The 27,349-nt window shown below is 66.3% G+C and overlaps 2 protein-coding genes across 6 annotated transcripts; both read left to right on the top strand.

The window, feature by feature from the left end:
- The first annotated feature begins 815 nt into the window (after nt 1-815).
- On the top strand, nt 816-27,175 carry LOC100354197 (espin). 5 transcript variants are annotated; one of them, XM_051856908.3, is made up of 15 exons: nt 816-1,250; nt 3,835-4,028; nt 11,363-11,549; nt 11,642-11,824; nt 11,915-12,046; nt 14,404-14,605; nt 15,533-15,666; nt 17,949-18,110; nt 18,201-18,396; nt 19,445-19,471; nt 20,471-20,616; nt 20,695-20,964; nt 25,289-25,368; nt 25,462-25,473; nt 26,478-27,175. In XM_051856908.3, the coding sequence occupies exons 1-15, from the start codon at nt 957-959 to the stop codon at nt 26,620-26,622; spliced, it is 2,364 nt and encodes a 787-aa protein (XP_051712868.3). In that variant the 5' UTR covers nt 816-956; the 3' UTR covers nt 26,623-27,175. The 5 variants fall into 5 exon arrangements, with proteins under 5 accessions (XP_051712868.3, XP_051712866.3, XP_051712865.3 ...); XM_051856906.3 differs by having other exon boundaries at nt 15,401-15,666; nt 17,952-18,110; XM_051856905.3 differs by having other exon boundaries at nt 15,401-15,666.
- LOC103350346 (espin-like protein) lies at nt 22,281-24,843 on the top strand. The gene has a single exon (XM_017346615.4). It carries the CDS (start codon nt 22,775-22,777, stop codon nt 24,443-24,445), a length of 1,671 nt encoding a protein of 556 aa, XP_017202104.2. The 5' UTR covers nt 22,281-22,774; the 3' UTR covers nt 24,446-24,843.
- Nucleotides 27,176-27,349: the final 174 nt, after the last annotated feature.

Genomic DNA, 27,349 nt, shown 5'->3' with positions numbered 1-27,349 from the left:
CCACGGGGCACAGCCTCCCATGCCAGCTTTCTCTTCTGCCGGGCTGACCACCGCAGGCCCTCCAGCAGGTGGTCCACTCCCCCTGTTATGGACAGTGCTCCGGGCTGACCACCCAGGCCCTCCAGCAGGTGGTCCACTCCCCCTGTTATGGACAGTGCTCCGGGCTGACCACGCAGGCCCTCCAGCAGGTGGTCCACCCCTCCCTGTTACGGACAGTGCTCTGGGCTATCTGAATCCAGAGTGCACCAGGCATTGCTGCACTTCCCTCCTCCCCCGCTCCCCCGCGGAGGCTCCAGGCAGTTGCCGGGTCTGGGGGGACGCTAGGAGGCTACCCACTCTACGGAGGAGGCACTCACACGCCCCACCCCAGGCAGGCCTTTGTGAGAAATGTCCCTTCTCTCTCGACATCCGCACAACGCAACTTGGGGTGGACCTGTCCCTGCCGCCCGCCTGGTGCGACAAAACGAAGGGCGGTAGCCGTCCCTGGCCTCTGTCCCCAGGCCCGTGGGCCAGCGCAAAGTGGAAGGAGTTCGCCCGCCTGGACGGCCCTCGAGTTCCAACCTTGTGTGGCCGCCCTCTGGGTCTCAGTGGCCACCTGGGCGAACTGGAAGAGAAGCGCTCGGGCACGGCAGCCCCCAAGGCCCGAGCGCCCCAGGCGCGGCGGGGCCAGGCTGCACTCGGGCCCCGCGGCGGGGCGGGGCGGGGCGGGGCGGAGGCGGCGCGGGGGCGGGCCCGAGGCTTAAGCCGGGCGCCCGCGGGGTCCCCGCCCCAGAGCGCGGCGGAGGCGGAGCGCAGCGAGGTAGCGCGAAGCAGAGGCCTGGCCGGCAGCCGCTCCGCCTCCCCGGCCCGCACAGCTTCGACGGCCGCGGCGCGGGCTCCTCCGGGCGCCCGAGGGGGCGCGCATGGAGCGCGGGAGAAGGCCCTGAGCTCGGGGTCGCGGCGCCGCGGGCGGCACCATGGCCCTGGAGCAAGCGCTGCAGGCGGCGCGGCAGGGCGAGCTGGACGTGCTCAGGTCCCTGCACGCCGCCGGGCTGCTGGGCCCCTCGCTGCGGGACGCGCTGGACGCGCTGCCCGTGCACCATGCGGCCCGCGCCGGCAGGCTGCACTGTCTGCGCTTCCTGGTGGAGGAGGCAGCCCTGCCCGCCGCGTCCCGGGCGCGCAACGGCGCCACGCCAGCCCACGACGCCGCCGCCACCGGCCACCTGGCCTGCCTGCAGTGGCTGCTCTCGCAGGGCGGCTGCAGAGTGCAGGTGGGTCCGCGCCGCGCGTCCCTCCCAGGACACGGTTCTGGCTCAGAGGGCTCAAGGGTGGGTGGGGCTGGGCCCTCCTGGCCTCTGGGGCTTTGGGTAGGGTGGACTCCTTGGCAGGCCCCGGTTGCTCTCAGGAGAGCCCCCTGGGAGACGGGGAATCAGATGGGGCTGGAATCAGAAGCCCTGCAGGACCAGTCCAGAGCGGGTGGGCAAAGCTCACAGCCCACCCCAGGCCGAGCTGCAGGTGTCCGGCTGCCAGGACGTGGGGGAAGTGTGTTGGGGCCGAGGTGAGTGGAGGTGTCTCCAGGACCCAGGTGAACCCCAGGATATCCGTTCTAACCTGCTTCCTAAGCCCCTGACCCCCCCCCCCAGCACGGAGGAGTGACCTCTGTCCTCCCCTCCCCTCCCCCCAGGCCTGGCTGCTGAGGAGGGAGCCAGGTGGCCCAGACAAAGCTCTAAGCACCAGGAACAAGCAGTGCGGAGCCCTCAGGCGCGCATTCTTGTCTTGCTGGAGGCAAGGGCATGGGGTGGGGTGCGGATGGGGGCAGCCACCGAGGCCAGACCCAGAGGGTCCTGTGGGCGGAGGTCAGGGATCTGAGTGATGTTGTTGGGGGGCGGAGGCAGCCACCAGAGGGAGGGAGAACTGATTTCCCGCTGGGAAAGATTGCTGGATTAGCTGGAAAAGACCGGACGGAGACAGCCGTGGGCTGGCTTGCTGTGTCCCAAAGATGGCCAGACACACCCCACACTCTTCCACCCCTCCTGGGAGGTGGCCCGGCCTCTTATCTCCTGGCTGGCCCTGTTATCGGGGGTTCCTGGGCACTGGCCCCTGCCCACTCTTCTGGCCGGAAGCCTCCCTTCCCTCCCTGACCCCCGTGTCCAGGCCTGGCCGGAAGCCTCCCCTCCCTCCCTGACCCCCGTGTCCAGGCCTGGCCGGAAGCCTCCCTGGGCACTGCACAGGGGTGGAGGCAGCAGGTGGCCTTGTGCCCAGCTTATCAAGCCTCCTGCCCTCAACGCCCAGCAGGCTTGGGTGCTGGGGGCCGAAGTGTGGGGGAGATGACCTCGATCCCTGGCCCTGCCCGGCCCTGAGAGATAAGCAGCTTAGGGTGCAGGCTGCAGCACGTGAGGCTCCCGGGGCCTGTGCAGCCGGAAGCCTGCGGCCCTGTCCTCACCGCCACTGCCGCCCAGAGCCGCAGAGTGTCAGGACCCCTGAGAGACTCGGACCGAACGGGCAGGCCAAATCTCAGCAGGTGCTTCCCCGTGGCCCTGCTCAGGTCGCCTCTAGCCAGCCCGCCCCCTGGGCACAGGGTCACAGAACACACCCGTCAGTCACTCACTGGTCCTCCTTGGGTTTTCGAACACATGGGAGGGGCTTGGCGGCCCCCTCCCCCTCTGGGGCCATTTGTTCTCTGCTGACAGAGGCTGTGGCCCCCACGGCACTGGCCGTGTCCGATGTGCTTGTTCCTATGGTTCCTGCAGGAGCCCCGTGTTCTCCTCCCACGGAGATCTGCCCTCTTCAAGCTTGGCGTCTCTGGCCAGTTCCCCCTGCCTGGGTCACTGCTCGGCCACGGCTGTCCCCAAGTGCCCACTGTCTGCACTTCCAGACCTTAGCGAGCCGTGCCCTCCCCTCCCTGCTGCCCCGGCCCCTTCCCTGTGTCCCTGCCCGCCTCTCTGTGGTCTGGTGAGCTTGGCACTAGGGGAGTGTTCTGTTCCAGAGCCAGTGCCCAGCTCCCAAATGTGCCAGTCTCTGGGTTCCTGAAATTCCCCTCCCTGCCCAGAGCCCAGGAGCGGCCCCGGTAGCCCCCTTCCCTGACAGGTGCACAGTGGGCTATACATGGATGGCACATTCAGTGAGGCCAGCCTCACCTCCTCTGGGGTGCCTCAGGGAGGGGGGTCAGTCCAAGCTTCTCCCAGGGGTCACCGCGAACCCATACCCCCCACCACTGCAGACCGCCCAGTCCTACCCTCCAGCACCCAGAAACTTCTCCACAGAGGCCAGTGTACAGCCTGTGCCCATGCTGGTGCCAGGGCAGCCACTGGAGGGCAGTTTTCTGCAGAGGTTGGGTTGTATCAGGTGCACCAAGATGGAGGCCGGGGTCCCTTGTGGACAACTGGGGTTGGGGAGAGGCTGGCGCACAGGGTACCCCCCCAATCCTGAAGCCCATCTGGTTCAGCCCCGATAGCCACCCTCCCCAACCCTGCTCAGCTTGGCAACTCCCATGCACTCATTCAGATGTCCGTGAGCCCCTGGAAGTGAGGCTGTGTGGCCCCAGGCCTGGAGCCGGGCCTCCCGCCGTGCGGACAGGACCCCAAGTCCTGAGAGGCTGCTTCGTGCAGGCGTGTTCCAGCCATGGCCTGCAGGCCTCCCAAAGCCCCATCGATGGTGCTGCTTGTAGACTGAGGTTCCAGCAGGGCCACCGAGTTGCCCAAGGACAGAAGCAGGATTCAGACTCGTGGGATCAGCTCACCCCCAAAAGACGTGGCAGGACAAGGCCTGGGCCCCCTCTCGGGAGGGCGGAGGGAACAGAAGTGGCCCCCAGCTGCCGGGAGCTGCAGGACCTCAACCAGCCCCCCTCCCACGCAGGACAAAGACAATTCTGGTGCCACAGTTCTGCATCTGGCTGCCCGCTTCGGCCACCCCGAGGTGGTGAGCTGGCTGCTGCGTCATGGCGGTGGGGACCCCACCGCGGCCACAGACACGGGCGCCCTGCCTGTCCACTATGCTGCCGCCAAAGGAGACTTCCCCTCCCTGAGGCTTCTCGTCGGGAGCTACCCTGAGTAAGGAAGGGGCCGCTGGGGGTGGGGGTGGGGTGGGCCAGGGTCTGGGGGTGTCTGGAGATGCGGTGCCTCTCGTACGCCGGGGGTGCTGGAGGGTGGCGGAGGGCCAGGCCAGAGGCAGCTGCTCGCCACGCCCACGCTGAAACCTCACCTTTCCCGCTGTCCTCGGCAGAGCTGCCCACCACCACCCTCCCCAGGCCCCACAAGCAGTTCTGGCCCTCCCCTCCCCCAGCCCGCACCCTCTGCAGAGCGCGGGGGAGGCTGGCACGAAGGCCAGGGTCATTGCTCCTCCCTCGGGGTGCTTGCCAGCCCGCAGCAGGTGGCTTTGCCTCGCTCTGGCCTGTGCTTGTTTGCAGGACTGTTTTGAATGGGGTGGCAGAGGCAGAGTTCCTCCTGGCCCCTGAGCCCGTGGCCAGGCCGTCCAGAGAACGGCTTGTCATTCCTAGAGCCACCCCCTCCCATGGCGGGCACTGGGGCTCCCAGGCCTCCGGGGGCCTTAGCCTGGGCGGCCAGGCCGAGTGGTGAGCTGCGAGCCCTCTGGTGCAGCAGGGCCATCAGATGGGCTCGGGCAGGGCAGGAGTCACCGGGAGTCGGGGGAGGGAGAGAGACCCATCTTAAGTGCACATGGGGGAAGCAGGGGTCTTTGGGAAAAGCTGCCCAGATACTGTGTGATAGAACGGGTATGCCAGTGGCCAAGGGGGCCTGAGGCAGGGAGGCTGGACCGGGCACTTTGTCAGTCCAAGTAGGTACCTGAGCCAATGGACCCAGCCTCAAGAGGAGAGCAATAAGAGGTAAAGGGGTCTGGCCTGTCCCCAGCACTGGTCTGCTCCTGAGGGCACCTGCAGGGCCACCAGCCACCAGGGAGCAGGTGGCAGGCCCTGAGCAAGGTGGCCAGAGGGGGCAGCCTCATGGGCCCAGGGACCCTGGAGTGGGTGGAGCAGGCTGGACTCCAGTTTTTTCCTGCCCAGGACGGACAGGATGCACCTGCTGCTGTTCTTGCTAAGCAAGCACTGGGCTCGGGGCTCTCTGCATACTCAGCCTTGCCTGGTGGCCACTTGGACGCGAATCGTCTGCCACTGGATGAGCTGGGGTTTGGGTCATGTCAGAGCGGGGGAACTTAGAGAAAGAGGGCAGGGGGCCCAGAGACCGGAGTGCAGGGTCGCCACCTGACACCTTAGCAGCCCTGGGACTTTGCCGCAGACCCCTGTCAGACCCTGGCAGCCACACAGGTGATGTCCCCGCCCCCCGGTGGGACTGTGGTGTGTCGGTCTCACCCCCTCACTTGGAGCAGAGGACACAGAGTCCTGAGGGGAGGGACAGGCTGTGGCTGTGCCCGGCGAGGAAGCCCCTCCCGCACTTGCTGCCTCCCGTCACACCTGACTGCCCCAGAAGGCCAGGCTGGTGGCAGGCCCAGTGGAGCCCAACCGTGGCGCTGAGACGGCTCCCAGCCCGCCCCTGCCAGGGCTGGTGAGGCCCACTGGGCCCAGAACCCTCCTAGCCGCGAAGCCAGGGTCTGTGGCCAACCTGGATCGCTCTGGGCGCTGGGATCTAGGTCTCAGCTCTGGTTATGCTGCTACTGGAACACAGGCCTGGGGACCTTGGATCTCTGTCAGGCCAGGCCATGTGCTGGGTGCGATTGGGCCCTGGAGCCCTTTTGGGGCCAGATGGCCTGGGCTAATCAGCTGCCAGCCCCCACAGAGTCCCCATGAATCTCGGAGAAGTGGGTAGAGGCTCAGGCTCCCGACGTGTGACCTGGCTGATAAGGAGGCGCCTTTGTGTGGTAGACAGAATGGGCTTAGGCAGGCGGCACAGCCGAGGTTGGGGGGTGGTGTGCCCATTCAGCCTTCCGCCTTGGGGATGGAGGCCCCAGGGCTGGGAGATGGGGAGGGCAGAGGCTGGGCTGTCCCCAGCCATGGGACCCCCCAGTCAGAGGACCCAAACAGCCCAGCTCCGGAGGCTGCAGCCCTGTGCTCTCGTGAGCCTCCCAGAGCCACTGTGAATCCTTGTGAATTATTGACGAGGGCTCAGCTCGCTCCCTGGCGGGTGGGGGAGCCTGTGAGGGAGGAAGGGCTCCCATACCTCCCCGTGGGAAACTCGATCGCGCCCAGGAGGCCGTGGGCGTCCATGGGCCGTGGCAGTTTCAAGCTGCAGGGAAGCCGGGGGACTGACCAGCCCGGGGAGGGTCCTGCTGATGCCAGGGCTGCAGCTTGGGGTGCTGGAAGGACTGGCGATCACACTCTGTACCCACGCTCGCGTCTGCTAGTCTGTCCCAGTTCACTGAGCCAAGTCTTTCCAGAGGCAAAGGACGACTCACAGTGTAGGTCCCTCCCTCGGAGCCCCCTGAAGAAAGGGTCCCGGAGCTGGGAGGCGTGGGAGCTGCCAGCAGCCAAGCAGGGGCTGTCCCAGACCCAAGTGTCGGGGACTGGAGGCAGGCAGGTGCACCCCCTGGCAGGAACACTAGCGTCGGTGGCAGGGACCGAGGTGCCCAGACCCCCAGGTGGGGCTGTCCTAGACGGGGCAAGGAGCAGGAGCCTCCAGTACCTGTCCCAGCAGGGTCCTGGGGCCCAGGAGCCACCTCGTGCTCCCCGCGGTCTGCTTGTCTGCCTGGAGGGGCGCCCCAGGTCACCGTGGCCGGCTGGGGAAAGTAGAGCTGGTCCCGGCTCTTCCCCTCGGGCTCCCAGGCTCTGCCAGGCACAGCAAGCTGGAAAACCAGTTGGCCCAAAGATTTTTATGAGCCCCAGACCTCTGCAGATGCTGCCTTTCCCCGGGCGCTTCCCCAGCCCCCAGGGACTGGAAAATAAATTTGCCGGGACTCAGGCTAAGCCCAGAGCCCCTGGCTCCTGGCGCCACCCCTCTATGGTCGGAGCCTCGCCCATCTTACACTGACTTGTTCAGCCTGCATTCCCTGCGCACCTGCTGTGCACTAAGTGCCAGGGATGCGTGGGTGCTGTGCCTGTGTCGTGGAGGCTGACTGACAGCTGGGGTCACTAGTGGTTTGCTGTGTGGCCTTGGCCAACCTGCCTCCTCTCTCTGAGTCCACTGCTGGTCCGAATCCATCAGGATTTGCTTCCTGCCCCTTTCTGCTCCCTTCCTGCAAAGCTTCCTAGAGCCTGAGGCCATGGCTCGTCCTGCCCTTGGATGGCTGGGGCAGCCGTTCAGCCTCCGGGCGCCTGGAGCTGCTGCAGACAGTGGGGACCCATTCACTCTTGGTGCCTTGCCCCGCCCCACTACAGGCTGACCTCTGCTGCTTGTCCAGGTCAGCTGGGCCTGGGGGCCAGGCCTGTGCTGCCCACCCGTAGGAAGGCAGTGTTCACCCTTGGCCCCCAGCACAGTGGAGGCTCTGAGACAGGAGAGGGTTGGGGGAGTCAGAGAAGCCTCCCACCCCCACCCCCCTCTTGTGCCTCCACCCCAGCCCGGCCTCTGATCAGGGCTAGTGCAGTGGTCTCGCTGCCTCTACCCCGGCCCTCACCGCCCCAGCTCTACCGGTAGCCTGTGCAAATGCGAGGGCGCAGGCTCACCAACACCCCCTTACGATGGCCCAGTGCCCCTCCCCCTGCCCCGGGCTCCCCTCCCCCAGAGCACAGGCTGTTCCCTCCGCCTGCTCCCTGCCATCAGGCCTTTGCTTGCCCTCAAGCACCGAGCACCGCTGACCCTGGGGCTGTTCAAACCGTGTCTGCCCCATAGCTCACCCCTCCGCAACGGCCTCCCTCCCTCCATCCCCCGATGGCCTCGCCACCCGCGGGCCCCGCCGTCCAGGCCCCAGTCTGTGATTTCTGTTTCCCTGCTGCCTCCCTAACTGATGAGGCCAGAGACTCCATCTCCCCCGCTGCATCGAGGGCCTGACCCAGAACACACGGGAGTGTGCAATCCCCCAGCTTGTTCAAACCCTCGGCTGAGATTTCAGATGCACCCAGCGTAGTCCTTGTGTCCTCCGTGATCAGAGGGTGCCGTCCTTAATCGTCACTCTTCCTCCAGCGTCTTTCTTCCCAGAGGAAGAGGAAAAAGCGTGGCTTAGCATGAGGCCTGGAGCCCCAGGCGCACTCAGGACTCGGGCTGAGGGTCCTGAGGGACCCCGAGTGTCTGCTCAGGGACGAGGGTGGCTCAGGGGTGCGGGAGGCCTGGAGGAGAACTGAGGTCAGCTTCACTCACAGTGGTCCAAGGCAGGGGCCGGTGGAGAACCCAGGCCTGAGCTGGAGAGGTGAGCAACAGTGGGCACACAAACCGTCTCTGGCGGGGGACAGGGCCGCCCTACCAGGGAAGGAGCCCCTTACAAAGGAGGCGGCAGCCATGCTGGAGGTCAAGAGGGGACCCAGGGCCCAGAAAAGGAAGCTGAGAAGGCCTGGCCGGGGAGGGAGGTGGAAGTCGGCGCGGGCGTCCCCAAAGCCGGTGGACAGGTTGAGGGCTCTGCTGAACCCCCTGGCGGGGCTTGGTCCCTGCACTCCTGTGGCTGTCGCTGTGGTTGGGGCGAGAACTCCTGGGCTACAGCTGGGCAGGGGTCTGGAGGTCAGAGGTCTCCCCGCAGCCCTGTCCTCCTATCAGGAGTGGCGCCCGGCCTGACCTGTGCTTGGCAGGGCCTGGACACCCCAGGCCAGCAGTGGGCCCCTGGGGCTGTCCCCTCCGGGCTTAGGGAGGAGAATTCCTACAGTATCGTAATGGCTGCCTCCAGGGGTGTGCCTGGCGCCAGGCCTGTGCAGGTGTATCTCAGGTCCAGCCCACAGGCCCAGAATGTCCATTGCAGGTCACAGGTGGGCTGGGCAAGGTGGCCAGACAGGAGCACAGTGTGGGGGTGGGCTTCATGCCAGAGCCTCCTCGTCTGAGTCTGGCCCTCCCGTGGAGAGCCCCCAGCCACGCCCCAGGGCCACACAGAGCTGAGTGAGCTCCGAGCAGGAGGGCAGAGGGAGGGGAGAGGGAGACGGACAGACAGATGGGGCAGCACGGTGTGGACACAGCACAGCTGGAATCAGAGCCAGCTCATGTCTCTTTCTCGAGGGATCTTGGGCCCTTGTGCCTCAGTCTGCTTATCTGTGAAAGGGGAGCACGGCTGGCACCCGCCCCACACGGTGGTGGAGGCTGCGTGAGGGGATGCGTGCGTCACACCCACCGCAGAGCTTGGAGCTCAGCCACTCACTCCTCTCGCCAGTGGCGGGGGGAGGGGGGACTCTCTTCTCTTGGTCCTCGGTCCTCCACGATTTTTGAATTTTCCCCAGTGAGACTGAGGGTCCCCGTCTGTCTGCTGGCCACCAGGCCAGGCGAGCAGAGGAGAGCAAGGCTGGGACCCTGGCTTTACCATGGCCCCTCAGCCCATCCGCCCATGTCTCCAACAGGGTCGTGAGTGCCCGGGGCTGATGCTAACGGTGGCAGAGATAAGCTGGCACAGTGCTTCCTGCGTGCCAGGGACCCTGTGGGGAACGGCAGTGGGGGCCTGGAGGGAGGCCGTGGGCACCGCTGGCCCTGCTGCTCTCTCTGGTCCTGCTGTGCCAGCTGCTCAGGCCTGCAGGCGGGGGCCGCTGCGGATCTGGCCGTCCTTGTACACTGCCTGGGACCCCCAGAGAGAAGCCAGTCCCCTCTGCCCCTGATCCCAGGACCCCGGCATTTGCTGCGCCTTGGTTACGGGGTGAATAATTCAGGCCGCTGAGTGCCGCCCATGAAATATTCAACAGGCAGTTCCTGCTGCGGCAGCAGGCTGCGCGTGTGGGCGAGGGGCGTGGGGCTGAGCACCCTGTGGGCAGGACCCAGGCTGCTGTCCGCTCTGGGGTGTACACAGTGAGAGCCAGGCCTGGCACCCGCTCCTCCCAAACTCCTGACACAGCACGGGGCCCTACAAAGGGGATGGCCCATGCCAGGAGGAGGGCAAGAGCAGCAAGTGGGTGCCTGGGGTGATCTGGGGACAGGGAAGGGGGTGGAGATTCTGGGCAGGGGGCGGGACCCGGTGTGTGGGGAGGGGCCAGTTATGCTGGGTGGGCAGATGGAGGAGGAGGGGGGCGTGGTGTGAGTGTTGATGGACAGATGGAGGCCAGCAGTTGGAGTGAGTGAAGGCCTTGATGAGTGGGGGTGCAGTATGTCATTGATGGACAGATTGGGGGGAGGCAGATGAAGGGGAGGATGTGAAGCCGGTTGAAGAATTACCTTTTTCTGGGGCCGAGAGGGCTGGTCAGAGCAGAACAGCACCCAGCCCCCACCTTGAGCCACTCCACCTGAAGGGATGGGCACTCCTGGGTCTGGTGGGGGAATGGATTGTGGCTCCACCTAGTGCCTCACTGTGGTAACTGCACTCCATCGGCACCTATCAGCCTAGGGACCAGCCCAGCGTTCCAGTTCTGTTAGCACCCCTCTGGGCTGTGGGAGCCAGGATGAGAGGCAGTGCATCAAGGAGAGGCCCTAGGGGGCTATGGTCTCACATACTCTCCTCTCTTTCACCTCTTCCCTCCCATCTGCCAGGCCATGCATCCCACAGACAGATGGGCACTCACACCGCTCACCAGCTGTGCGGCCTTTAGCAACACGGGCCTTATCTTCAACTCCCCCTCTGCAAAACGGGGAATGGCAGGAGAACTTCGGAGAATCTGCCTGGGGCAGGCACTGTGGCCTGGTGTCAAGCCACTGCTTGCCCCCCAGCAGTGCCTATCCGGGTGCGGGTTCGAGTCCTGGCTGTCCCACCGCCAATCCAGCCTCCTGCTAAAGCATGCCAGATGACAGCAGGTGATGGCAGTGCTTGGCGCCCGCCACTCACTCTGGAGACCCACATGCAGTTCCAGGCGCCTGACTCCTGCCTGGCCCCGCCCTGGCTGTTGTGGGCATCTGGGGAGAGAACCAACAGAGGGAAGATCTCTCTCTCTCTCCCTCCCCCCCCTTCCCTCCCATCCAAGTAGATGGAAATAAATCAACATTTTTAAAAAAAGAACTTGCCTGGTAGAACCATGGCACGCAGTGGCATACTTCCCACCCCATAGGGTCACCAGATGAACAAGAACAAAACCCAGTATTAACTTTGAATGTCAGATAAATAATGTTTTAACATACATCTGCCCGTGCGATATTTGGTGTGTGCAGGACATTATTTGTTTGTTCAGATTTGACTGAGCATCTGTGTTGTGGTCAGCTGCCGGCTCAGGCCAGACTCACCCATGGTCAGCCGCACACTGGCCATGGAGTAGGCACAGGGCAGGCGGGGCAGAGTGGCGGGGTCTGTTCTGTCGGTGGGAATCAGGCCGGTGTGTGTGTGTGTGTGTGTGTGTGTGTGCGCAGAGGCAGTTCCGATGGAGGAGGACTAAGGACAAAGGCAGAGGGTCAGACACTTGGTGACCGCCCACCGTGTGGGCGCTGCGTCTCCGCAGGGGAGTGAATGCCCAGACCAAGAACGGTGCCACGCCCCTGTACCTGGCGTGCCAGGAGGGCCACCTGGAGGTGACGCAGTACCTGGTGCAGGAGTGCGGCGCGGACCCGCACGCGCGCGCCCACGACGGCATGACCCCGCTGCACGCGGCCGCGCAGATGGGCCACAGCCCGATCATCGTGTGGCTGGTGAGCGGCGGGGCGGGGCGCAGGGGCGGGGCGCAGGGGCGGGCGGGGCCGGGGTGGGGCCTGTCCTCCAGCCCACGCCCCTTCCCGCCCAGGTGAGCAGTACCGACGTGAGCCTGTCGGAGCAGGACAAGGATGGCGCCACGGCCATGCACTTCGCGGCGAGCCGCGGCCACGCCAAGGTGCTCAGCTGGCTCCTGCTGCACGGCGGCGAGATCTCGGCGGACCTGTGGGGCGGGACCCCGCTGCATGACGCCGCCGAGAACGGGGAGCTGGAGGTCCGGGCGCCCGGGGGGCGGGGCAGAGGGCGGGGGGGGGGCGCGCGCGGTCCCAGCCTGCGCGAGGTCCTCACTGCGTGCCCCCTGCAGTGCTGCCAGATCCTGGTGGTGAACGGCGCGGAGCTGGACGCCCGCGACCGCGACGGGTACACGGCCGCCGACCTGTCGGACTACAACGGCCACAGCCACTGCACCCGCTACCTGCGCACCGTGGAGAATCTGGTACGCCCCGGGGGCTGCCCTGCCGGCGTCCTGTCCCCCCACCCGCGGTGGTACTAAGGAGGACCAGAGGCAGTCTAAGGAGAGCTGGGCGAGATCACGGGACACAGCTGTGGCACCTGCCAAGTCCGTGCACCTGCCCACGCGTGTTAGCTCATTTAGCTCCGGGGCAGGTAACACTGGTGTCTCGGTTTCCCAGGCGGAGATGAGATCCAAGTCACACAGGCAGTCAGAGGTGGCGCCGGGGCCTGCCAGGGACGGCCTGGCCGGGAGCCGCCTGTCTTGCCCACTATCCTTCATAGTTGCTCGTTTCTGGGAAGCTGTGCAGCTGTTGCCAGACGTTTCCCTGCGGTTACAAAGCTTCGAGGGGATCCACTGGGATCGGGGCTCAGGTGCGGGCCAGGGGTCTGCCCGCGCTGGTGCAATGCCAGCTTCGGGACAGTGGGGGAGAAAAAGGGGGCCTCACAGACACCTTCAGAAGGACGCTGACCAATTCTAGGGCTAGCCTGGCCCTGCCCTGAGCACCGGCCCTGTCGTGTCCACTGGCCCTGTCCACCAGCACGTGGGCACAGCTCTGGTTCTGCAGGGCACAGCAAGGCCCGGGGTGAGGGAGTGAGCGCCCTGTCACAGGGGCATGCGAGCAGGCGGGGACACTGTGAAGGGCATTTCTGCACCAGAGGCGGCCTCCTGCCCGCTGAGACAGTCTGGGACTGTGCTGCGGGCTGTGGGTGAGGCACCAGAACCCCTAAAACACCCCCAGCCTCGGAGCAGACGTGGCGCGGACACGGCAAGCACCCTGAGGTCTGGGCGCAGGTCCCCGCCGAGTGCCGGGCAGGTGCCTTCCCGAGGGGGGAACAGTTTGCACCGGCAACATTTGCTGGAGCTTCACTAACTTTTTATATATAAATTTATGCGGGATAGATGGCTTTTTCTTTTTTTAAGATTTGTTTACTTATTTGAAAAGCAGAGTTAGAGATGCAGAGGCAGATAGGGAGAGAGAGAAAGAGACGTCTTCCATCCACTGGCTCACTCCCCAAGTGGCCTCAACAGCCGGAGCTGGGCTGATCTGAAGTCAGAAGCCAGGAGCCTCCTCCAGTCTCCCACGCAGGTGCAGGGGCCCAAAGGCTTGGGCCATCTTCCACTGCTTCCCAGGCACAATAGCAGGGAGCAGCCGGGACTCAAACGGCACACATATGGGATGCCGGCACCGCAGGCGGCCACTTTACCCGCTACGGCCCCTCTTCATCAACCTTTAAAACCTTTTGTGCAAGCCAGTGGGTGAGGCAGTACTGTCATCCCCATTTACAGACGAAGAAACCGAGTCACAGCACAGACAGGGGACTTGGCTGAAGGTCACGTAGCCGGTGGGTAGGGGAGGTAGGATTTGAGGCCACCGTCCCATACAGCAGAGCCCATCTCCCAACCTCTGAGCTGTGACCATGGAGTTCAGGAGTCGGAGCCCATGGCGCCCACTGCTGTCGGTCCAGGAGAGCATCTCCAGGCTGCCCCCGACTGCCCCCTGGTGCCTGGGGTAGGCAGCAGGGCCTGGCAGTCCCAGCTGCAGCAGGGACAGATCTGAGAGCCACCAAGGATTCTGGCCCAGAAAAGGAAAACACTCCCACAGAGCCCCTAATTACAGGGCCAATGAGCGTGGCTGCTGAGCCGTTACCTGGTGCCGGGCAGCCTCCGTCTCCCGGGGGGCCTGTGACACTTCTCAGGCAGGGAGGGGGCACGGGGCAGGGAGGAGCAGGCCTGGGCAGGAGGCAGCAGAGCCAGTGGCAGCAGGGACAGCATGGGCAATGTAAGGAGGGACCCTACCCCACGCCGGGAGGGGGCTGGCACAACGGTGGGGGGGGGGGGGCGGGGCAGTGGCAGGTTTGGCACCTGAAGCGCAGGCTTCCCATCCCAGCTCAGCCCCCTCAGCCAGGTCTGCTCAGCGGACACGGGGGTTTTCAGCCAGGGAACGGGGCTTCCTCCTTGTGTGCGAGTCTCGGCAGCTGCAGGACCTGAGGCTCCTCTGCACCGACGCTCTGAAGCCAAGGCCCCGTGCACGCCGATGAGGAAGGAGCGCCGGGCGCCACGGCCACTCCCTGCCTGCGGCGCAGCCCGGGACCACTTCCTCCCTGCCAGGCTCTTCTTCCCTGGGCAGGGAGGGACCAAGGACAGGAGTTTGCCGGGAATCCCTGGTCCTGCTGCCGGGGGTGGGGGGCTCATGTGGGAACCTGGGAAGAACACGAGAGACCCTCTAATGATGGGAGAGGGAGGGAAGTGGCTGGACGGAGGCCACACTGCGAAGGCCTGCCCGAGCGGGGCGCTGGTCAGCGGGGGCCGGTGTGCTCACGCCACCGCCTTGCCCTCAGAGCGTGGAGCACCGCGTGCTGTCCCGGGACCCGTCCACGGAGCTGGAGGCCAAGCAGCCCGACTCGGGCATGTCCTCCCCCAACACCACCGTGTCGGTGCAGCCGCAGAACTTCGACCTCAGCTCGCCTGCCAGCACCCTCTCCAACTACGACTCCTGCTCCTCCGGCCACTCCAGCATCAAGGGCCGCCGCCCTCTGCTTGGTGAGTGGTGCTGCAGGGAGAGGGGAGGGAGAGCAGGCCGCAGCCAGGCCCCCGCCGGGCACCTCTGCCCTAAACGCCGGGAGGGGTCGGTCTTCTGGGGAGAGACTTGGGTGTGCTCATCACAAGCATCCCTGTGTGCACACACATCCTCTCCCCCCACAAAACCACTCCCCACACTCGTGTGTGCACACCATGTGCACACGCCCGTGCACGAGCACCTTTGTGTTACACACAGGCACACACCCAGCATTTCCCTGCTTCAGCCACACACACACACACACACACACACACAGAAACACCGGGTCCACAGCCCAACACAAACACCTTCATCAATGCAAAGACTGCTCAAACAAGCGCAGATGGTAGCAGTCAGGCGTGTGAGCACACACACACACTGACCACACCCTGAGCCTGCGTGTCTGTCCACCTGCAATGCTTGCTTGATGCCACCAGGTGGTGGCCTGCAAAGATCGGGTGTGGCTGTCCCTGCTCCTGCACCTGCGGCCAGATCTGCCCCAGGAGCCGCCTCTCTCTCCGCTCCAGGTGGCCCTGCCCTCAGGCACACCCTGAGGCCCACAGCCCGTCTCATGCTTCCTCTCCACACCTCAGTACCTGGTCTTCCCCTGACACACGCAGGGCTGGGGGTGGGCAGGCCTGGCGGGGGGCCACAGCCAGGCATGCCAAGTAGCACCCCTGATTCTGCCCGGCCAGCGGTTTCCAGGTGTGGAGACCCCTAGTTCCGGAAGAGCGGCTCACTGAGCACCCCCGAGCTTGGTCTCCCCTCTTCCCCCCCAGGGCTCCCCAGCGCAGGAGCTGCCGACATACAGAGCTACATGGACATGCTGAACCCGGAGCTGGGCCTGCCTCGGGGCAAGATGGGGAGACCACCACCCCCACCGAGTTTCCCTCCGCCTCTGCCCCCCCTAGGCACCCAGCTGCCTCCACCCCCACCACCGGGCTACCCAGCTCCCCAGCCTCCTGGGGGGCTACAGGCAGCTGACATCTACATGCAGACCAAGAACAAGCTTCGCCACGTGGAGACCGAGAGCCTCAAGAAGGAGGTAGTGAGCCCTCGTGCCTGTCTGCCTCCCAGCAGTGGGGCTGGGCCAGGGGTGGAAGGGCCAAAGCTCCTGGCTAGTCTGGGAGGGCTCAGCGCTGGACACTGGGGACAGGGAGACAGGACAAAGCCACTGCTCGCAGCAGGCCAGTGGGAGGTGAAGGAAAGTAGACCCAGACAGCTGTGCCTCTCCAGGGGCTGTGGCTGGGCCACCTGTTGCACAGTTGACAGGCACAGGTCCACAGCCTGGGGCTCAAGTGCAGACCCGTCCCTCGGGGAGATGGAAGACCGGGTGGCAGGGGCGAGAGGACAGTGACCCGATTTGGGGCCTGGTGGGTGTGGGAAGTTCAGGCTGGCTCCCCGAGGCAGGGCTTGATATCCCGGGTGGGTGGGAGGCCCTTTAGGGGGGAACTCCTAGGGGACAAGGGTTGTGCCGATGTGGGCACCTTGAGTTCGAGCTGCCGCAGTCCGCCCAGGGCCCAAAGCTCCTGGTCGGGCGGAGGTCTGGTCTGGACAGCTCTGTGAATCGTGGAGTCTTAGCCAGAGGGACAGAGCGAGGCTGGTGTGAGACAGAGGCAAGTGGCCAGATGTGGGGTGGCAGCCCCTAGGGCCTCGCTGCTCTCTGGAGCCTGGGGCAGATGCAGAAGGATGGAGCTGAGTAAATTGCCTTCTACTGGTGACTCGGGTCACAAGGCCACGGGGTGGGCTGGCGTGGGAGGGACCCTGAGCCCCCACACGACTCCACCTGCCGCCCCCTATGCCTCCCAGACCATGCTCTTGGGTCCGCTTCCCCTTTCATTGTGGGAGGTGGAGGGGGCCGGTGGACCTTCCCAGGCAGGCCGTGAACGCTGCCCAAGGCCTCTGGGACCCCCTCCCCACTCGGTAGCTCAAGGCCAGGACTGCATGGACAGCACCCCCCTCCCGCGGATGTGTGCGTGCTGGGCCACAGGCGCCCGGCTGCTCCACAAAGGACCCTTTGTGTGCCCGCCGCGCCCCCCGTGCGAGTGCCCAACCGCGGGCAGCCACAGGGTCGCAGCGCCCGAGCCTCCGGGGCTGCGGGGGGCGCCGAGGGGGCGGGCTGGCCCAGAAAACAAATCCTGCGGTGTCGCGTTTCCTGCAACGTGAGCTGGCGGGGCGGGGTGCGGAGGGTCTGAGGCCACGGCGGGGACGCGCAGGCCGGGGGGTAAGGCCGGGGACAGCCCCAGCCTAGCCACTCGGCCTTTGGCCCCGCCGCGGCCTCACGTCCCTCTCCCCGCGCTGGCCTTGGCGGGGGGCAGCCGCGACGGGGCGGGACGCTGCGCTGTCACCCGAGCCTGCCTTTCGCCCCTGGAAACCCGAAGCTCGGGCGCCGGTGTCGGTGTCGCTTACGCGGATGGCGATGGTTTCCAGATGCGGGAAAAGGGCGAGGCTGTGACCCGTTGCTGGGGGTCGGATGTGAGGGGCCCCGCTGCGCGGGGTCGCGGGCGGGGAGGCAGGTGGGGTGCGCAGGCCTGAGCTCGGGAGAGACGCGCAGGGGGCGGGGCCACATCTGGCCAGTGGGCAGGCAGCCAGGTGCGGCATCTGTGACCGCTGGAGCGGCGGTGAGGGGGGTCGCCCTGGGATTGGCAGACCCCGGGTGACGTCAGGCCGTCTGAGCCCATAGGCCGGCGGCGCGGGTGGGCGGGCGTGGGCCGGGCTGTAACCTGAGAGGAAGGATCAGGTAACGCAGGTGTCCGGGTCCCGGCCGCCCCCGCTGCCAGGTGCACAGCGGGGGGCCACCGGCAGAGTCGCAGGTAGGAGCAGCCCTGGGAGCCAGTGGCCGCGGGCCCTGGGCAGGCAGCCACCCTCACAGGGCACGGGGTCCCGAGAGAGTTCCCTGCAGGCAGGAACCCCCACAAGAAGAGGGTTCGGCGGGGCCGAGGGGCCAGCGGGCGGTCTAGAGACCGTGAGCGGGGTGCGGCCTGGGCCTTGGCCCTGGCTTCGCTGCCAGCTAGCTGCCCCTTCTCCGGCTCCCCCTGGCGACTGGGCTGGGCCAGCCCGCCCCTGGGCCCGCCCCCTCCAGCCTCAGTGGGGGCCCTGCGCCCCTTGGCCCACGCCCAGAACCCCTCCCTTTAGGGCTGGCCGCGCCTGCCCTTCTACCGAGACACCCGCTGACCCACGCCCTGAGAACACGGGGGTCTAGGCAGGCGGCCGGCTGCACGCCCTCGACGGCGCGTCTCAGCTCCGCAGAGGAGGAGCAGCGGGAAGGGAGGCGCGGGGGGCTTAGGCGCAAGTGCCCGAACCCCATCGGCCCGCTGTCTCCCACAGCAGAGCTCCCGCGACGGCCACAACGGACTGCGGAGGCAGGACTCCGGCCGCAAGCCCCGCGCCTTCAGCAAGCAGCCCAGCACGGCGGACTACTACCGTCAGCTGGGCCGCTGCCCCGGGGAGCCGCCGGCCGCGCGCCCGGGCATGGCGCACAGCGAGGAGGTGCGTGTCGGCCAGCCCGCACCCGCCGGCCGCGCGGGACCCGGCCCCGCCGGCCGCGCCTCACTCGCTGGCCTCCCCACAACCCCGCAGGCGGCGCTGCTCCCCGGGAACCACGTGCACAACGGCTGCGCCGCGGACCCCAAGGCTGCCAAGGAGCTGCCGCCGCCGCCGCCGCCGCCGCCGCCCCTGCCCGAGGCCCTGAGCTCGCCGCCGCCTGCTCCGCCTCTGCCGCTCGAGGGCGCCGGCCCCGGCTGTGGGCAGCGCCGCTCCTCCTCATCCACTGGCAGTGAGTGGGGCGGGGGCGGTGCCAGCCCCGCAGGGGTGGGAGCCCTAGACACCACCCCCTCCCCAGCGCCAATGTCCTCTTCCTTCCTCCTGTCCTCCTGTCCCTCCTGCCAGCCCCTCCCCCACTGAGGACTGGCCCCTAAGGGCAGGCCTGGGCTGCCAAGGCCCCGGAAAGGCGGACCTCTCGGCCTGGCCCCGGCCCCCACAGCTGGTGCTCCGAGGAGGGGGTGGCTTCAAGGAGGCAGGGCTGCGGGCAGCCTTCCTCTCGCCCCTGTCTCTCTTCCTCTTCCTCCCTCCTCGCTCCTCCCAAGCCACCTGAACCCTTCTCAGATATGTCAGGAGCTCCTCCCAGGCAGCCAGGGCCTGACTGTGGGGACAAAGCTGTGGCCATCGTGTTCCCCAGCCCCCTCCTGGTGACCACCCTGGACAGCTTCCCCCCAACCCATCCCACTGGCTTGTAAGGCTTGGGCTTTCTTCCTGCAGGACGGGGCAGTGCCCTGCCTGTCGGGAGGAGGTGGTGCCTGGGTGCCGGTGCACCTGTGCTAGCCCGGCGGCCGTTCAGTACAGGAGCTGTGCCTAGGGGCACCGTCCCCTGAGCAGAGTGCAGAGCTGGGCTCCCCTGGCTTCCTGTGGAGCCCCAGCCCCTGCAGCCCAGAGCCCACGGAAGCATGGCCATCCCCGGCCTCTGCAGCCTGCTGCAGCGCCAGACTCTGGGCTCCCCTAGACACTCCCTCCCAGCAGAGCCCCCGGGCTGGGTGCCCTGGCCCAACGCAGTGCCAAGACAGGGGCCCTTGCTGGGGGAGGGGTCAATGACGGCCCTGCTGAGCCCTGAGGGGGGCCAGCCGGGCTGGGGACCCAACAGACCACCCTTGTGGAGCCCCAAGTGGCCGGAGCCAGGGTCAGATGGGCAGGAAAGCTCCTCCTCTCCCCACTCCTTCCCTCCCAGGCCCTCTGTCTCACTGTCCCCTGCTGTCCCCCGCTGTCCCGGTCTCTCCCTCGGCCCCTCTCCCTCCTAACTCCGCTGTCACTTCTCTCCTCTTGGTCCTCAGAAGTGAGAGTCCTGAGGCACAGGAAGAGTGAGTAGCTGCGTGCGCGGCTCCGGGCTGAGGCTGCAGCGCGGGGAAGGGCGGGGGAGAAGGCTGGCCCAGGGAAAGCGAGGAAGAGGGGCCCGGGGGTTGAGCAAAGGGGCCCGTGCTCCTCCACCACGCCCACATACGCCCAAGCATTCTGTGCCAGGCGGAGGGCTTTGCCTAAACAAACGAGCCGCCCTGCTTTCCCCTCTCCCTCCCTGGGACGCACCCTGGGATCTCCAGCCGGGGCATCTGAGAGCTGCCGGCCCCACCCCACCCCGCCCCGCCCCTTTCTCGGGTCACCCAAGACAGCCCTCCCCAAATCCCCATTCACCTCCGCCAGCGCCTTGGAGAACAAGCTCCTCCCCGACATTTGCATGCCGCCTGTCCTTTCTTGGGTCCCCCAGAGCTGAGCAGTGCTTTGCCCTAAGTGTGCTCTCTGCTTGCCATCAGTGTGTCTATTGTGCGTCTGTCTGGGGGTGTGGAGGGAGGGAGGGGCAGGCTGGGTGCTGCCACCTCTGGGTCCCGAGTCTCTGGACATGGAGGCCCCCGTGAGCCCGGTCCAAGGGTCACTGGGCTTTGCTGATGCAGGGAGAGACCCAGAGGGAGACTCCACCCCTGCTGGGCTGAGCCAGAGAACCCAGGACAAAGGTCCGTGGCTGGCCACAGGTAGTGTTTTGGAGCCCGGCAGTTAGTGGCTGGGCGGAGACACAAGCCAGAGTCTCCCGTTGCCGGCCCAAGAACCACCATGAACTCCCAGAGGCCTCCAGGCGGGGGCCCTACGCCCCGTGAGTGGGGCTGGGAGGATGCCGGGGCTGCCGGGGCCACCTCTGGGGGCTCCAAAAGCCACTCAGAGGGACCCGGGATTTGGAGAACTGCCCCTGGGCTCGAGGGAGGGCCCTGCCCTTCCCGGCTTGGGGAGAGGACTTGCAGAGAGGTGGGCAGAGATGCTGTAGCGACTCAGCCCCACGCCTAGCCAGCACCCTCTCTTCCGCTTCTGCACAGGCACCAAGTCTTTCAATATGATGTCCCCGACGGGCGACAACTCGGAGCTGCTGGCTGAGATCAAGGCCGGCAAGAGCCTGAAGCCGACGCCGCAAAGCAAGGGGCTGACTACGGTGTTCTCGGGCAGCGGGCAGCCGGCCTGCCAGGTACGTGGCCCACAGCTGCCCCGCCCCGGCTTCCCGAGCCCGGCCACCTGTGCTCAGGCCGGCTGCTTCTCCCCACAGCCAGACTCGCCGCCGCTGCCGCCGCCGGTGTCGCCTGCACCATCACGGGCTCGGAGTCCCACTCCACCAGCCACGGGGCCCCAGCCACTGCTCAATGGCAGCGTGGTGCCCGCGCCACCTGCCACCCCTGCGCCAGGGGTGCAGCTAGACGTGGAGACTCTCATCCCCACGCACGACGAGCAAGGCCGGCCCATCCCCGAGTGGAAGCGCCAGGTGATGGTGCGAAAGCTGCAGCTGAAGATGCAGGAGGAGGAGGAGCAGAGGCGGAAGGTGGGTGGGGTGGGGCTTCCCAGAGGACCCTGGGCCTGCAGCCCATCCCCTAGGCCGCCCCTCTCCCAGCCCTGGCCCTTCAGACTCCGTGGGCTCCCATTACCTTGGGAGAAAAGCAGGGTGCTGGACCTGCGAGGCTGGGCCCAGCCTCCAGCGCCTCCCTTGTCCCCGGGAGCCTGTGCTTTGAGGCCAGGTGGCAGGTGTGTATCAAAGGGCAGCCTGCTGCAGATTGCCAGGTTCTTGTTCAAATCGCTTTGAATCAGAAGGCCTGGGTGGGGCCGGGCTTCTGTGTTTGTAACAAGCCTTTGAGTGAGGCTGATGGGTGCATCGCCCCTGGTCGACTTACCTGGGCTGTGTGCCCACGCTGCCACTTTCCAACCCATGCTGAACCTCATCCAGCCTGTCTGCCCATCTGTAACCATCACCAGCTGGGAGGATGACTTGCCATTCATTCATTCATTCAACAAACGCTCCCTTGGCACCATCTACGTGCTGCATACACCTGTACCTCAGGGGGACCCCTGCTGAATATATTAAGGCCCGCTCTCAAGGTGGCTCTGTGTGTGTGTGTGTGTGTGCACACATCAACAAGTAAAAGCTTCCAAGAGATAAAACAGGGCTATGTGAGAGAGGGACTGATGGACAAATAACCAAGTTAGGCACAGCCGGTGCTGAGCCTTGCGGGGGTTGGGGGGCTGGGGGAGCCCTATGCCTGCTGCCCTATCTGGGCTGGGAGTGGTGCTAGGGCAGAGGGGATGATGTCTGAGCTCAGACTGGGACAGTGAGCAAGAGGTGGCTGGAAGGGAAGAGCAAAGGGCAGTAAGAGGTCACAGTGGAGAGAGCTCTGGAACGGTGCTAGGTGGGGCCGGGCTGGCGAGGGCAGTGGGGGTCAGGTTACCGAGGCCTGCCCGGCTGCCTGGGAGAGAATGGACTTTCTCCTGGAGCAGTGAGGAGTCTGGGTGCAGAGGGTCAGCAGGCAGTGGCATCGTCGTGTTCGTGTGTGGGGAAGGGGCTGCAGCTGAATGGACAGGGGAGGCTGCATGGGGACGAGGGCAGCCCTCAGAGTGCGCAAGCTGGATGCTAGGGTGCGGAGAAAAATGCGGGCCCAGAAGGTCTGTGCGGGACAAGCCCAGCGCGCTGGACCTTGTATGAGTCCAGGAGCACAGGAAGGGAGCTGTAAGCCTCGTCCTCTCCCGGCCGAGCCCAGGGGCCTCTCATTCAACACTCAGAACAGTGACCCCCACCCCGAGGTGGGGAAGAGGGCTCGGGCCACATGGGAGCTGGAGAAGGGGTCAGTGGTCCATAAGAGGCTTCCCGGAAGGTAGTCTCCAAATAGCTGGCCTTGGACGGCCCAGCAGAGGGCCTCCTGCCCTTCAGCTTCGAGGCCTTTCCGTGTGCTCCTTGGGTGGTGTAATGAGCGACCAAGTCCAGCGTGGAGACCCCACCACCGGCTCCGCCCTCCCTGCACTCTCCCTGCCTCAGCAGCAGCGCCCAGCGACCAAAGCGGACACTGGCCAGAGCCCGGAGCGGTGGCCTGGGCCGAAGCCTAGCTCCAGTGTTGCTGGTGATGCCCGCCGGCCAGGCGCGGCCTGTCCCTGCAGCCGAAACCCCGCCGAGCCATTACACCACCCGGGACAGGCAAAAGGCCCCTCGGCGCCGCCGGGGAGCTGGTCCAGAGGGAGACGCGCCTCCCTCCCCTCTCTTGTCTTCCCCGCCTTAGCTGACGGCCGCTAGCTCGTGCTGCTACCCGCCGGAGGGCTGGAGGTACTCCCGCGAGCACGACGGCATCCTCGGGCCCTTCGGCGAGCTCATGACCGAGGCCGACATCCTGCGCATCGAGCAGCAAATCGACAACCTGCAAGTGTTGCACAAGGCGCAGAAGCTCCAGGCGCGCCTGGAGCAGCTGGAGCTGGAGCTGGAGCAGCTGCTGCCCATCTCGGCCGCGCTGTCCGCGCCGCGCTTCACCGTCGACCCGCGCCGCATGCACGGCCGCGCCGCCAGCCTGCCCGCCTGGTGCAGCAAGATCTCCACGCTGCTCAAGAGCATGGCCACGCTGCTGGCCGCTCTGGGCGGGCGGCCCGCGCACCTGGCCGAGCTGCTGACCGCCGACACAGGCCAGCCGCTGGCGCCGCTGCCGGACGCGCCCTGGAGGCCCGGGCCGCTCTGTCTGGGCCGCTCACACGCGCTCAGCTGGTGCCGGGAGGCCGTGGCGCGCGAGATCCTCGAGTGCGGAGTCTCGGTGCGGCGCCTCCGCGCCACGTACGAGCTGCGCGCCCAGGGCGCGGCGCCCGCGCACAGCCCGCGCCGAAAGCTCTCTCAGCCGGGCTGCGAGCCCATCCTCGAGGAGGACTACCTGGGTGCTGGCTCCGGCGAGCCGAGCGCCGCGGTCGCCAACGGCGGCGTTCAGGCCGCCGGGGAGCCCGGGCGCGCTCCGGCCCCGTCGTCCGTGGCGCCCGCCCTCCAGGAGGCGCTGCCGGAGCCGGAGCAGCTGGTGCGCAGGCCGCCTCTCTCCGCCCAGCTGAGCGGCGTCCAGGAGTACATCGACATGCGCAAGGAGCGCATCGTCTACCTGTTTCTGGAGCACTGGCGCAAGTGGACCGTCCGCGGCCCCGGGCGCCATGCGCAAGCGCGCCTGCGGAGACTTCTGCCCCGCGTGGTGGCCGCCGGCTCCAGCCCGGGCCCCGAGGACGCGGCCGGCTCCCCGCCGCCGCCCGGTGAGCACCGAGGCCCGGACGAGCGGCTGCTGCACCTGCTGACGCAGCGGCAGGCGGTGGGCAAGCTCCTGGGCCATTGGCGGAGTTTGCTGCGGCGGGTGCCGGCGCGGCAGCCGTGCGGCCCGGGCCTGGGGCAAGTCGTGTACTGGCCGGAGCACTTCCTGCCGCCCCTGGAGGACGGCGCGCCCCGGAGCTACGACAGCCTGACGCTGGACCTCTTCATGCTCGGCTACTTCCAGTTGCTCGAGATGAGCCTGAGCCGCGAGGAGCGCAAGTTCCGCCACCTCCTCTGCTACGAGATGTTCGACCGGCTGGGCAGCCACCCGTGGGAGCGCATCCGCCAGTTCCACCGGGCCGTGCTGGAGGAGGTGGAGGCCGGCCGGCGCGGCTGGAGCGAGGGCTTCGCGGACCTCAGGCGCCAGTTCTTTGGAGACAGCCCGGAGGCTGAGCCGGCCCGCGAAGACCAGGCCGAGGAGGAGCAGGAGGAGGAGGAGGGAGAGGAGGGAGAGAAGGAGGGGAAGGAGCCAGCCGCAGAGGCAGCCCCCGCTCAGACCGAGGAGCAGCACGAGGCCCCGGCCCCCGCGCCGCAGCCGCCCCCAGCCGCGCCTCCCCCTGTCTCGGGCCCTTCTGGTTCCGAAGCGCCCGCGGAGGACCCGTTGGAGCTGGTGTCCGAGATGGGCGAGTTCAGCGACGAGGACATCTGCCGCTACATCGACCGCAGCTTCTCCTTCTGGAAGGAGAGGGAAGCAGAGCTATTTGATATCTGAGCAGCTGAATTTGGAATTTGCCTCCCAAGCATCTTCGCGTGGGCCGGGACGCCTGTGTGATGCGCTCCAGAGGGCTGAAGCCAGGACGGGGGGCCTTGGAAAGCCGCGCGACAGGACCAGGAGCTCCCTGCTGCAGAATATAGGGCATTGGCCAGGATAGGCGGGGTGTGGCTCGGGGCAATGCAGGTGTCCACCTGTGGCCCAGTGGCCGTGCTGGGCTCTGCGTGGAGCCCCTCTGCAGGACCGTGGGTCCTCCCTGGGACCTCGCTTGCACTCTGGTTTCTCACTGGGGCCTACAGCTACATCCTTAGCCACGTGTGCAGTGTTGCGTGTGATGTGTGACTTGTACAGAGCCGTTCTCCTCTGTAACTTCCAAACAATAAACTCTTTGTTGTACGCTGCCTGTGTCAAACACCCCCACCCCGGCCGGTCATTGCTGCCCACACTGGGGGCGCTGAGGTCACTACAGAGGGAAAGGAGCAGGAGTGAGCCTTCGCTCTCTGTGTGTGTGTGTGTGTGTGTGCAGGCAGGTCTGCGTCTGCCCACAGCGTCTGGATCCCAGGCCGGGGCCCATCTGTCCACCTGTCGCTGTGGGGAATCAGGCCCAGGACTTCATTCTAGTTGGTGTTCTCTCTAGCCCCAGCTCCAGGAGCTGAGGCCACTGGGAGGCAGGTCCCCCAGCAACTTCCTGTTTGTCCCAGAGAAGGGCATCCAAAGGGCCTGTTCCTGTGACCCCGTGTGCGCTCCACCGCGGCTCCTACAGCTCCCCCAGGGTGGGGGTGCACCCATCTGGCCCCTTGCCCCCAGCCGTGCAGGTCCTGAAGCTTTGTGGGTGTGTTTCAGGAAGAGGAGGAAGAGGCGCGGCTGGCCAGCCTGCCTGCCTGGAGGCGTGAGCTCCTGCGGAAGAAGCTGGAGGAGGAGAGGTGAGCCGGAGAGAGAGGCGGCTGGTGGGGCAGGGCGTCTGGTGTGCCCCTGGAGTCGTGGTACCAGCTCACACTGTCTCTTCTTCCTTCCAGGGAGCAGAAGCGGTGAGTGTGGGGCTGGCGCCGATGAGCCACCCTGGAACCCCACCCAGTCGCAAGCTTGTCCTTTGGCCCCTCATCCAGCCCTGGATTGCCAGGGCACATCCTCCTGCCACTCAGCCCTTGGCACATGGCCTCTCTGCTCTTTGCAGTCCCCCAGCAACCTCACTCCTGTCCTGCAGAGCCTAGCCTTTGCTCTGTAATTTGTTCCCGAACTACTGAGTCCCCACCTTCCTTAACCTAGCCCTGCCCTTAACCCAGCAGAGGGTCAGCAACCTCATTCATCTGTCCCCCCCAACCAACTTAATTTCCACCCCTAGTATCTAGCCCGGTGCTGTCCGTTAGGAACACCGGGGACGGGGCGGGGCTGGGGGGAGCCACATACGTAATTTTAAATTTTCTAGTAGCCATTTTGAAAAAAATACACGGGGGACCTTAATTTTTTAAATTTAACCTAGCTTATCAAAAATATAATTTAAATATGGGATCAGTATAGAATTAACGTGTTTAACATCCCCGCCTTTAAAAAACGAACGTAAGTCTGTTTAAAATGCCAGGTGCAGTTGATACTCCCGTACCTCCCAGTGGGGACCAGCCACGTGGTGCTTCGTGGCTTCCCTGTCCACAGAGCAGATCTGCCCTCAGGTGCCAGGGACCTGTCCCCAACTCTCCACAGCCCCCGTCTGACCACACCACGCTGCGCAGAGGCCCGACCCTAGACCCCAGTCATTCAGTTTGACAGCTTCCCAACACCCCTGGGCCCGTCATCTTGCCGCCTGTGCCCTGTAACACCCCTCCCCCGCAGCGACACCGGGTGAGCCTGCACCAGTTTCCAGTAACACCCTCTGCCTACAGTAGTAACCCGGCCAGCTCAGCTTCCCGTGCGCCCCCGTAACCCAGCCCCTGCCCTCCGTGCGTGCTGCTGGCCTTGGCGACTGCCCCCGGGGGCCCAGCCGGCCCCAGCAGCCGGCCCCAGGCCTCACTGGGCTCTGCTCCCACCCCGTCCCCAGCAAGGAGGAAGAGCGGCAGAAGCAGGAGACGATCCGGCGGGAGAAGGAGCAGTCGGAGAAGTTGCGCACGCTGGGCTACGACGAGACCAAGCTGGCGCCCTGGCAGCGACAGGTCATCCTCAAGAAGGGGGACATCGCTAAGTAAAGGTCGTCGTTGGCCTCCGAGCACGGGGGTGGGGACCCTCCCCCCAGCCCCCGTCCCCATCTGCGGAGCCCGGGCGGGCGGAAGGGCTGGGAGCCGAGCAGCCCCCGCCTTCCGCGCCGGAACCCCTCCCCGGCCCCCTCCCTGGCCCCCCGCGTCCCTAGCCCCGCCGCCCGCAGCCGCCCGCCCGGGAGAAAAAAAGAAATGTGCCCAAGCTGCTGACGCAAAACGCCGCCGCGGGCTCGCACGCATCCGCATGTTGGTTGGACGTCAGGGTGGGCGGCGGGGCGGCTGCGCACCCTGGGCGGAGGCAGGCCCCGAGCTCGGGAAGGGCTTTCCCTCCCTCGCTGACCCAGATCTGCGCCGGGCGCGAGGGCGGCGCTTTCCGCCCAGTCATTTGTTTACCAGAAAAGGATGCAGACCTCCGCCCCCGCCCCCTGCCGCTGCCCGCCGGGGTGGAGTGAGGGGCCCTGCAGCTGTGGCTCCGGGTGCCGCCCCCGCCCCACCCCCGCGCCTCGTCCCCCTGCCCCGCCCCATTAAAGCATTGTCAGCCGCCCGGGGCTTGGTTTCACTCTCGCTCTCCTCGCCGAGGCCACTAGGGTCTGCCTTGGGGGTCGCTGGGCCACCGCAGAGGCACCCCAGGGCCTCCTTGGTCTGCACACGAGAGTGGGGGGGGAAGTCTTAGGGCCCGAGTTTGGTTGTCACCCCAGGCCCTTTAACCCAACCCGCA

This window comes from Oryctolagus cuniculus, chromosome 7 (genome assembly GCF_051225735.1).
Source record: "Oryctolagus cuniculus isolate XC-2025 breed Fujian yellow rabbit chromosome 7, ASM5122573v1, whole genome shotgun sequence".
Lineage (NCBI taxonomy): Eukaryota > Metazoa > Chordata > Mammalia > Lagomorpha > Leporidae > Oryctolagus > Oryctolagus cuniculus.
This window is presented reverse-complemented; position numbering and strand designations above follow the sequence as displayed.